The 12,262-nt window shown below is 39.0% G+C and overlaps 1 protein-coding gene across 2 annotated transcripts in view; it reads left to right on the top strand.

The window, feature by feature from the left end:
• Positions 1–5,297: 5,297 nt before the first annotated feature.
• Positions 5,298–12,262, top strand: part of LOC139364598 (insulin-like growth factor 2 mRNA-binding protein 1) — a 60,462-nt gene continuing 53,497 nt past the window's right edge. The window contains exons 1-2 of one of the 2 annotated variants that reach the window (XM_071101473.1): positions 5,298–5,913; positions 7,118–7,178. In XM_071101473.1, coding sequence (XP_070957574.1) covers positions 5,739–5,913; positions 7,118–7,178 — 236 coding nt within the window. In that variant the 5' untranslated portion in view covers positions 5,298–5,738. The remainder of the gene's footprint in view (positions 5,914–7,117; positions 7,179–12,262) is intronic. The other variant, XM_071101474.1, reaches the window with a different exon arrangement.

A 12,262-nucleotide genomic window follows, 5' to 3' on the forward strand; every position in this document is an offset into this window, starting at 1 on the left:
CAGTCAAAAGTATGGACACACCTACTGATTCAAGGGTTTTTCTTTATTTGTACTATTTTCTACATTGTAGAAACATAGTGAAGACATTAAAACTATGAAATAACACACATGGAATCATGTAGTAACCAAAAAAGTTATTCAAAGTGGCCACCCTTTGCCTTGATGACAGCTTTGCACACTCTTAGGATTCTCTCAACCAGCTTCATGAGTAATGCTTTTTCAACAGTCTTGAAGGAGTTCTCACATATGCTGAGCACTTGTTGGCTGCTTTTCCTTCACTCTGTGGTCCAAGCCATCCCAATTGAGTTGAGGTCAGGGTGATTGTGGAGGCCAGGTCATCTGATGCAGCACCATCCCGCTCCCTCTTGGTCAAATAGCCCTTACACAGCCTGGAGGTGTGTTTTGGGTCATTGTCCTGTTGAAAAACAAATGATAGCCCCACTAAGTGAAAACCAGGTGGGATGGCGTATTGCTGCAGAATGTTTTGCTAGACATGTAGGTTAAGTATGCCTTGAATTCTATATAAATCACAGACAGTTTCACCAGCAAAGCACCCCCACACCATCACACCTCCTCCTCCATGCTTCAATGTGGGAAACACAAATGCTGAGATCATCCGTTCACCTACTCTGCGTCTCACAAAGATATGCCGGTTGGAACCAAAAATTGCAAATTGACACATAGATGTGGTGAAATGTGTTGTTTTTACAGGATCAGCCATAGTAGTACAGCGCCCCTGGAACAAATTAGGGTTAAGGGCCTTGCAGGTTAAGGGCACATCTACAGATTTTTTTCACCTTGTTGGTTCAAACATTCAAACCAGATACTTTTCGGTTACTGGCCCAACCCTCTAACTGCTAGGCTACCTGCTGTTGTTACACAGACATTCATGTTGCTGGTAGACCAGTGAGCTAGCAAAGAAGAAGAATGAGGCTTTGGAACACACAACAATGGACGCCCTTATGATGTGCCATCAGACATCAACTGACATAACTGTTTTTGTACGTGGAAAAACCTTTCATTGGGGTGCCAGAGTTAGTAATTGACAGTGCATAGCACTGATTGAACAGCATTCTCTGTTGTTACCTCTATAACAAAGTTAGCGTCAGTGTCCCCCTCACTCATATAGCAGCAGAGAGATGGTTGAAAAGCACAAATAGGGGATTCTGTACATCAAAAGCACCGGTGCTCCTGTATCCTAGATGCCGCCTCCTGCAGTTGTGCACTTGAGCAAGGCACTTACCCCCTTAACTACTATGGCCGACCCTCTGCTTTAACTTCGCCACCCTCTGTGTGTGTAGGCTATTGGTGTCCTTCGAAAGGGGTTGGGATAAAGTACAACACACATTTTTTGGTTGAACATTCGTGGACAATGGACAATAAAATGATCTTGATTTTCAATATGTTGGCTACATAATCCAGAGGATCTTGACTGGCTTGGCATTCGAAAACAAAAGCAATGTTTGGTAAATGTTAGGTATGTGAATGATGGTCATGCTAAGGCAAACAAGCTATGAAGGGAAATAAGTGGCTACTGTTTACAATATTTTTTATGATTTAATTAAATGTTTTCCAAAGTCCGGAGGTACTGGTTCCCCCGAAGATTAGTGTGTAAAAACAATTTTATACATTTTATTTCGATTTTTTGTTGTTGTAATAAACTCTTAAAAGCTAAAGTCTAAAATCAAAACATTGAAACATAATGGCATTGCACATCTCACTATTAATATTCTCACTATGATGAGGTTTGATATAAGATCCCTCTTTTCATTTTTGCATCACATAATTTCCATGATTTAGAAAACGCTAATTTAGGTACCATTGACTTGCATTGGATTGCCGGGGGACAAGTTGCCCTATTGTGGAGTGGGCCAGTTAGCCTCAACACACTTACCTTAAATTTGACTGGTTTGTTAAAATCTGATTACAATTTGTATCTCTAAACAAGTGGATTATGTATCTACCCCAAGGGGATAGTTTTCCCACATTACCCTACATATTCCCTTAACTACCTCCTACACCTGCACATTGACTCGGTACTGGTATTCCTTGCATATAGCCTCGTTATTGTTATTTTATTGTTTGCTTTTTTTCTTATTTGCACTTTTTTTTCTTCTTACTTTTTAACTCTGTGTTGTTGGGAAAGCGCTCGTAAGTAAGCATTTCACTGTAAAGTCTACACCTCTTGTATTTGGCACGTGACAAATAAAATTTGATTTGATGATGAAGTTATCAGAACCTCAGTTGTTTCATAAAGTTATCAAACCTTTTAGCTAGGTTCAATGTATGCCATTACCAGTGTGTGTTTTACATACCAGTGATCCCATACAGATGTAGGATCTTAATTTGAGCCAGTTTGGTACAGCAGAAGAATTATACTGCAGCAACAGGAAATGTGAATTATTATGTGGATTATAATTAATGGACATTTTTATAGAGGTTAATACATTTTTCTTAAGGGAAAATTCAGTCTGAAATTTCAGTGGCAAACTTCAAAAGCCTTTTTAAACTTCCTGCAATAGAGTGATCAAATTAAGACCCTGCATCTGTACATACCAGTTCCCTATCAAACACAGTTGTGTGTGGGTCTCCATAATAACTCTATTGATTGTTGTAGTGAGTGCAACATATTGATACAAAACACAATGTAAGACATAAGCAAAAAAACATGACTTTGTAACCTTTCCATTTAGACCATTACAAGTATTTAGAGTTATTCATTTTGTTGTCCTCAGGGTATTTTCTGCAATTGATGTTAAGTATCTTGTAATTTGACCTAGCAACCTACCGGGTTACAACTTCAATTCCCTAGTGACTAATACTTCCACACTGTGCCAGACTGAAGACTGAATAGCCTGTTTACAGTGGGCAATGGTCTAAGACTCTGCATCTCAGAGCATTATAGTGCATTATAGTACCTGGTTCGTATCCAGGCTGGATCACAGCCGGCTGTGATTGGGAGTCCCATAGAGCGGTGCACAATTGGCCCGGCGTCATCCGGGTTTGGCCGTCGTTGTAAATAAGAATTTGTTGTTAACTGACTTGCCTAGTTAAATAAAGGTAAAAATTAAATTTAAAAGTGTGATAGTATAGGAACCAATTAACCTTTGACGTGACAGTTTATTCTAGAATGTACTACTTTTTGCACCCAACAAATTACATCAACGAAATAACACAAAACATGCACTTGTTATTTGTGGGTTGACTCTATTGAGTGACATCTACCATTCGTTTTTTTGAGTGACTGGTGCCATTGGTCATGGCTTTCAACATACACAGTGTATATACTATTACAGTGTTGCTAAAACATTATATAGGGTGGGCCAAACGCTGAGGCAGTTCCTCCTTACATTAGTCTTTGTGAATCTTTATAACCTGGTGTGAAGTCCAAGTCCTCATTATCAACTCAATTAGCCCGAAGTGTTCATTATTCCATTGTTTTAGGTATTATTGTAAGTGTTTGCCTATGTTCTTTCTCTAATGTTATGGTATGCTTTGGCCATATGCACGTTCACAATGTATGTTCCTTTTGCCTTTTACAGTTTAAAAAAAAAAAATCTTATAACTGACTTTTATTATGTGCATATGTGTGTTTGTAAAACGTTTTTTAAAAGATAAAAAGTGAACATATATCATGTGGTTACATGGAATTTCAAGGTCTTGGTATAATAACTATGCAGTACCTATTCTATAGGCTTACTCGTGGCTAATTTGAAACAGAATCTGGTCAGTTTCCTTTCAGTACAATTCGGCCATTGTTCTATCTGCAGCTACTGTGTGAAGCTGAAGAGGAATAGGCTATAGATGATGTTATTAATATCTAACAGGTTCTAGAGTATGTAAGTGAAACTTAGGTTTTGTCTTAATTTGTAATTAATAAAAAATAAACAATCAATTAGCATACAAATAATTTTGCTGTTGGTTCTCAAGCCCACGACTTGCATGTTTCGTATAGCATTAATTACGGTGACATTATTGTCAGTTCCATAACACATGTGTTATAACGTGAGTCGTTGCCATGTGTTACAGATAATAACATTGTTGGAAGATTTTGAGTTTTTAACCCTCCAACGTCTGTAGGCGAGCCATTTTACAACTAAGCGATACAGTATGCCTATATGCCACGTTGAATACAGTATATTGCTGCAGTCTCAGTAGTCAACCTAATGGCTCAATGCAGCTTCATTGTCGCATGATTTATTCAAAGTAAGCGTTTTGTCTGTAGAGATAATTGCATGATTATATTAAACACACTTAACTCACTATAACGTAAGTTCGTGACTGTTCATGATGAAATACACGACTTTCGATGGAGCACACGACGCACACTGACTGCCTCAGAAGCTCTACCATTTCCCCTTCCAATGAAAAGCTGCTCTTTGCGCTTTTTGGGCCTGCAACACTGGATCCTCCATTTTGCGTGCTGTCAGTTTCCCCAAAGCCCTATGATGAGAACAGAAGAAACAAAGATCTTCTTTGGCTTTGGTGGCCTATTTCGCCGAGTTGTGTTACCCAAGAGGCTTGGGCGTATTTGCATACCATGACTATTGTCATTCACCCACTTGTAAGGCTGTCTAAATGGCCAAAGAATAACCTCAAACCAAGGACTCGTTGCTCCAGCGAGGCCTTCTAGTTTCAGACGAATGCAACAATGTTACAAGTGCTACAATGAACCCAAACAATTTCCTCCCACGCGGCAGTTTGTTACAATGTATCTTGCTTGACTGCTGTTGGCCTCGTTGCCTATGTCACAACCTTTTGTTAGAGCCTTTTCGAAAATGACTTAAAGCTCATGATTTTACATTTATGTAACATCCTCCTGGCGACCAAATTCTTTACCACAATGCATATTTATTGGAGAGGCGGGATGACTTTTGGAGCTGGGCTGAAGAGAGAATGTCATGACCAAATGGTATATGAGCTAAGAGCTGATATTAAACTACGGAGACCACAACTCGCACACGTCCGCCACCATAGTCATACATTGTGTTCCTATCTAGAACCTGCGAATTATTTATATATTTGTAAAGGACAAAACACACATCCGCATCTTGAAGGAAGTCTCCCCTCCCGGTGACTGATATTCCGCACACAAGCCCAGCACACTCGCGCATGTGTGGGCTACGTATGCATAAAGCCTATACGCACACAACACGGTGGCATAGCACGAAGGCTCGCTGCGTACACTCATCTGGGAAGCTACGCGGCCAGGAGGCTGGCCCTTTCTCTAGCTACTCGAATACCACGTGGTTTCCTCGCTGCAAACAAAAAAAATTGTGAATTCGAGTCGGTTAAGAGGCGGTGCCATCGCCAGGCAGAAGGATCTGTGACAGTGCAGAGTACAACTCGAGGTTGAGGGGCAGAGAGAGGAAAACATTTCTCCCGATCCCGCCATACTTCTACCACTATTCCACCATAACCACCATCAAATTAATTCAAATTGATCAATTTCTACATTGTGCGATACATTCGCATGCGTTGCTGCAGTCAAGGTTTCTCCACTTCAGTATTGGACTTAATCAGACTCCAAAATTACCATTACTTTCAACTTTTTCCTCTTTCTTTAGTTTTACTTTGAAAATAAATGTATTTCGTTTTCTTTTACTGCTTGTGGACATTTGCAAGTGTTTTCAACCTGTGATCATCCTGGGTAGATCTATCTTGTTGCGTTTTCAAAGAAAAAAAAGTTTTGTTGCTCTGATTTTTTTATTTCAATTGGAGGACCTCTATTTTTCAACATGAACAAGCTATACATTGGAAATCTCAATGAAAACGTGACTGCGGAGGACTTGGTTAAAACCTTTGATGACAACAAGATTCCATACTCTGGGCAGTTTCTTATGAAAACTGGCTACGCGTTTGTTGATTGTCCGGACGACCAATGGGCTATGAAAGCCATTGAAGCATTTTCTGGTAAGTAATTGAACGTAAATGAGCGCTTCAATAGCGTTTTACCTTTTATGTAATTTAATTCAATAGGGAAACCACCAAGGCTCAAATATATAAGGGCTTGCCCACTCCCCTCACGCGTCCCAATGTTAATGTCCAGTAGAAGGTATGATAGAATTAAGAGACACTTCGAAGAAAATATATTCCATGGGCCTATAATAATCGACGAAAGGTTTATGAAGTGCTTATCCGAACAACAAGATACTCAACTTTTACAGGAAGAGGGGGGTCCATCACATAGGCCTACCTATTTGAATGTGAACATCAAGATATCCAGATTTCTTGAATCGTATTCTATTTTAGGTCAATTTACATACACTAAAACCCATGTTTAGTCCTGGATATGATAGCCAAATGCCTATATTTCGGCCTTATGGCCACACGCTTTTATTGTACTTACCGAAGCCTTGCTCTCTGGTGCCTTGTATGACTGGGTTCTGTGTACTCGGTAGAGCTATAGAATTAAATCTTTCACCTCCCCCTTTTGGCGAATAGGCCACTATAGCGATTGCAGGTGTAGTTTAAAAGCATACATCGAAACTATTCTTTCATAGATTAATGGCTTTGATTGCCTTGACCATTACATTGCCAAATTACTCTCCCATTCTTCTCACAAGTCACGAACGTGCTTGATTTCCTTAAATGTATCTTCATGAGTTCCTACATATGTAGCATGTGATGTGTGTTCTATATAGCACGAAGGACGCCATGCTGCTCGTGTGTTAAGCCTACAATTGATCACTAAGAACACGCAAACGTGTATCTTCAGCTTTTAATACATGCTTGACAGTGTCCTTTTCAAATGGACTATACGTGTTCTGTTTTACTGTGTATGAATGAGTTGTAAAAGACCAACAATGTGTGTACGTGATATAGGAGTTGATGAGTTAATACACAACGCAATTTTTGAATGGCTTTCCAGTTGAGCCAGGAGGGTAACTTCTTGCCCATCATCTTTGAATGACAGGCCTATTGCGTTATTAGACCCTAACTACTAATCTTGGACATGTATTCGTGCACATTAGACAACATGAGACACAATTAAGGAACACACAACTCAGTCACATGGTACATATTGTTTCCATGTGGCAAATAAATACAATACATTTTCAACACTCTGAATGGAGGACATGGCCTCGTTTTTTCAACATAAACATTTATTTTACAGGTAAAGTGGAGCTCCATGGGAAACATATTGAGGTCGAACACTCTGTCCCTAAGAAGCAAAGGTATTTAGCACCCTCCCCCAATAACACTTCAATTGTTGCATCTGGTAATGTATGGATTTTGCTGCAGAAGGGACATGTTGCTATTTAAGTTAATCCACGCATTAGATGTCGAGTTATATGCCTGGTGTGTGGGTGTAGTAGTAAGACTCGCAAATCCAATATTTGAATGAAGTTTTTGTATTTAGGCTACTCTTTAATTATATTGCTGTGAACGATGTGGCCTACTCATGTGTGGAGTATGTGGGGACTCTTATTTGTCACAGAGAATTTCATATTGTTTGCAACGTCATCACTTAAATACCTCATGTTCATTTTACTTCCCGAAGGCCTTGTCATAGGCCTAGGCCTTCCTGTGTGAATAATTATTTATTTATATGTGTAGGCCATAGCTACTTTTCACATTTTAAGTGTCATGTTCTGGAGTTTAGTGGCATTAGTTACGTGATTACATTGTGTATGTTGGTAATTTATTTTCATGCACAGCCTAGAGACAATCGATTTGCTATGTCAATATGTGGGATTGAAATGTGTTTAATACACGTCACGGCAACTACTGAAACTTCAGTAATTTGTTGCACAGCGATTATTCATTATGAAGAGTGAAGTCTTTTAATTACGTTTTTGCTTTTATTGCACACGAACGTTGTTTTGGTGTTGTCTGGGCGATGTTTTATTATGTCGAATCACCAATAAATTTGGTCTCTAGGTTAGAAATGTGAAAAAGACTGTTTCTAATCATGAAGTAGGCCTATAGAAAATACATGGTTATATGTACATGCATAGGCAATGCCTATTCTTGCTCTGGTCTAATTCGTATTTTGTCATTAAACATACACGTGTATGGAAGTAAACACATATTGTGCTGAAATGTAATGCAATACTCACAATAATTCAATGGACCGTTCGATCAAAAATAATTTCAGTAGCCTAGGTTATTTATCCTATCTATTTAGACGCTATAACAAAATGGGGACATTGAGCCCTCCCTCCATTACAGTTGACCCAGTTACATATTACGAAAGTTTAGCTTAGTTTCAAAAATATTCACTACCATTAACCTTTTACCACACTTAGGTTATTTTTTAAATTATTAGTCTAGGAAAGAGCGGGTTTGAGATTAGGCTCTAACAGTTGTGAGGTTTGGCTAACCGTTTTTAATTCAGGTGTAGGCGTACCTTTTTTGTGCCTTTTGTTTTAAAAAACGACATTTAATCAAAGGCACTTTATTTTGATCTACTAAATATATTCAAACGTATGTTAGGCCCTATCTGTAAAAGTGTTATGTATGTAGGCTGATGTAAACGTATAGACTACATACAAGTCTGTAATAGACGGTAGCCCTGACAAGGAAAAGTCATGGCTGTAATTGCAATAATAATATCAATATGTTTTATAACCTACCATTCAAGTGTCATTCATTGGTGGATTTTTTTGCCTATAAGTGAAAAACAATTATAACACTAATTGATGCCTATAGGAATCGTATAACCTTTGTCTGAATAACAAATGCACGGATATGCATAGGCCTATGGGCAATTTGAACGAGGCTATATGTCCTAAGTTACCAACCTTGAATGGCATAGATAAATATAGTTGTGTTGAGGTTTTCGCCCATGAAATAGCCTACATTTCAGTGTTACTGGAGAGACCTACCTTTGGTGATACACAACACGTGGTCACCCCCACTGAGAGAAGTCATCCAACGTCACTTGAGTGGGAAAAATGGCGAGCCTCATCGTGAATGGCAAAGGGTGCCCTTTTTCTTTCGTTCGTTCATTCACAGCTGCAAAGCACTCACTCATCTCTATGAATGTAGCAAAACTGTTTAAGTTTTCTATTCTGATGATCTTAGGCATCTGTAGGCTTTACCATGAAGTTAAACATAAGCTTAAAATGAATGTTTCGACTAGGCCTAATATCTTGCTGACACTCAAAATGGCCGCAACAACTCAACTAGCGGTGGCCAAATTCTGTTAAAACAAGCATTAGGAATTTAAATTCAGGCAAATACATATTTATAGTTCCCTCATTGTCACCCGAACATATAAATAGGCCTATCAATTATTTGGGAATTATGTAAACGCTACTGCAGTAGCCTATGCCGAGTTGTGTTGTTTTAGATTTCCAATGAATATGCTACGCAAAGCCTCATTTGATTTTGATGAGAAGCCCGGGCATAGGAGTTTTAATGGCAAACATCATTTGAAGAAAGTGGTCATTTTATGAGGTATTAGAAAATGGTTCAAACTCTGCTCATTTGGCTCAGTCCTCTTCTAGAGCAACCACGTGACTTGAGTGCAACACCAACTCGTTGTTCCACCTTATTTCGCCTACTGTAAAAACACTAATTTGGACAAATAGGCTATTTGAAGTCACTTCAACATATTATCTTGATCTCGTTTGTTTTCTGCATACTGGTGCTTAAATTAGACTACTTTCAAATATTCAAGCTAGATTGTGTATTTATGATTGCTTCTTTGTGTTGGCTTACGTTGCCACCCTTGTTGATTAACACAAATATATATCTTCTCAAGTCGTGTTCTTTCTGCAGCGTCCTAAGTATTGAGGTGGGCTAAAGCCCGCGAGTGACGTAGAACCTAGAGTACGATGTAGAGTTGTGGTTGTGTGTCAGAGAGAGAGGGAGCGAGAGAGAAAGGTGAGAGGGGGAGGGGTGATAGAGGAAGGATCTTCAGACGTCACTCTGTCCCTCCTGACATAAGTACATACACTATAAATTAGAAATGTATTTACGTTGAAATGTCCTACCAAATCAAATGTTATTTGTCACATGCTTCGTAAACAACAGGTGTAGATTCACAGTGAAATGCTTACTTACTATGATAATTAAGCTGTTGTGACAACTCCTAGCTTGTATCTGATGTTTTATAAGAAAAAATGGGAGACATTGTTTGAGATGAAGTTAAAAGTGTAATATGTAGAAATCGCTCCGCCATTTCCTGGTGGCTAAAATTCTAATAATTCATCTGATTTCAGTTTATGAGACAAAACAAGCAAGTGTGGAGAATCATTGTACCATCTAAACCGCTATTAAATATATTTTCATTAACAAACAATATTGTATTTTAAGCTGTTTGAAGCTGGTGTACAAAACCCGAAAGTAAACAACCCAAAAATTAAACTTAAGAACGGGAAGCATAGAAATAGCGCACATAGAACAAATCTACTGCTTCTTAGACTTGCTTTCAGTGAGAATGACAAATCTGTTACTCACATTTCTATGTGAATTTCGTCGGGTCACCCAAAAAGTTAAAAAGTTACATATTGCAGCTTTAAATGTTATCTATTTTTGGTATAGTTTGCCACAACTCTTAAAAGCAACTGTGGAACATTATGTTTTTTTGTTGTTGTGAATTTTCAGATTTAAAGGAGTAGTTCACTATTTTACAACTTGGTGTTAGATGCTTCCACACCCTGAAAGTAGTCTATGGGCCAGGAGAAACTGTAATCCATGGTTCAGTTCTCTTTATTAAACAGACACTACAAACTTCAGCTAACTTTAGCCACCACAAGCTAACAATCAATGGAAGGGATAGGAGGATGTGAGCATTTTTAAATGGCCAAATCACCTTTAAGGAACATCAAACCAAATATGGAGTTGATTTGAACTGATTTCAGGTGATTTGCAAATACTTAAAAAAAAAAAAACATGTTCACATGGCCATTTGTAGCTCAATTGGTAGAGCATGGTGCTTGCAAAGGCAGGATAGTGGGTTCGTTTCCCAGAACCACCCATATGTAAAATGTATACCAGCATGACTGTTAGTCACTTTGGATAAAAGCGTCGCTGAAGTTTGTAGTGGCTGTTTAATAATGAGAACTGAACCCTGGATTACACTTTCTTTTGGCCCATAGACACATTTCAGGGTGAGGAACCATCTAATATCAAGTTGTAAAATAGTGAACTACTCTTTTAATGTGGGTGTGTACAGCTTTTGTGTGCACAACACCTCTTCCACTCACACTTGCACACAAACTCATGGCCCTGCTTCACTGCTTTAAGCTTAATGAGGAATGCTAAATTAGCTCGAGCATGGCCGTTTGCAATGATGTGGTGGGCCTATTATGATGTGCCTACACTTCTGAGAGACGTTGAAACAAAGGGACGTTCCAGACCCCCTCTTAAATGCCAGGTGCTGGTAAAAAAAATAGCCTACTACTTCCCCCACATCGCACCCCCCTTTAGTATCACCCAACACCACCCTGAGAGAACCTGAAACAAAAAAAAAGAAAGGTTGGCGTCCTATTGTGACATCATGACCAGTGTTTGCTGGCCTCCAGGCCACTTGTCTATGCCCAGTGGGATGCAGCGATTGGCAATTGAACGCTTCGGGCACATCTGTATTTGGGGAGCAGGGTAGTTGCTGGAGTGCTTTGTGAAAAAGAAAGCATACCCCCTGTACTCCTGATTGCGTTCATTACTGTAAATATATATGTATATTTTTAACTATTCCGTAATTATCTTCCCATTTGCCTCCTATCCATCCAGTATGGTTTTCTGTTACTGTTGCGCTTATGTGAACAAAAGACGTTGTCCTCTGGGTTTTATAGATTTGGAACTGAATGTATTAGTTGTGTTCGTCCTCTTATTGGTTGCAAGAAACATATTTGCATATATACAGTTTTAAAGTTGGGTGGTGGTCTTTGTTGTTATATATAGGGTTAAATGGGGGGGGTTACAAGGGGGATTTTATTATGAGGGAAAAGCCCAGTATATGATTATTCAAATAATGTTTCACAAAGTTTAATTGAAAATGTTTGAAAATACTTTGAAATGTACATTGAAAGATGTAAAAAAAAAACAGGTCCTGTTGTTTTTTTTTTCTTTCCCGCGTTGCAAACAAACTTCCTTGAAATATGTGTTACGTATGAAATGTCCTTGATCTGCATCAATCAAGCCCCCTAGTAGTGCTGTAGTATTGCTCCCATTGCCTGTCTCAAGCCAGCAACCAGCAAACTCACTGTTTCTTCCTCTTACGATTGTTCTACTACCAAAGGCGAGGGCGGGGGCGTTGGGAGAGAGGGGGTGCGACCAATCAGCTGGCTGGAACACCTGTGTGCAGCGC

This window comes from Oncorhynchus clarkii, chromosome 13 (genome assembly GCF_045791955.1).
Source record: "Oncorhynchus clarkii lewisi isolate Uvic-CL-2024 chromosome 13, UVic_Ocla_1.0, whole genome shotgun sequence".
In the NCBI taxonomy this organism is placed as follows: Eukaryota; Metazoa; Chordata; class Actinopteri; order Salmoniformes; family Salmonidae; genus Oncorhynchus; species Oncorhynchus clarkii.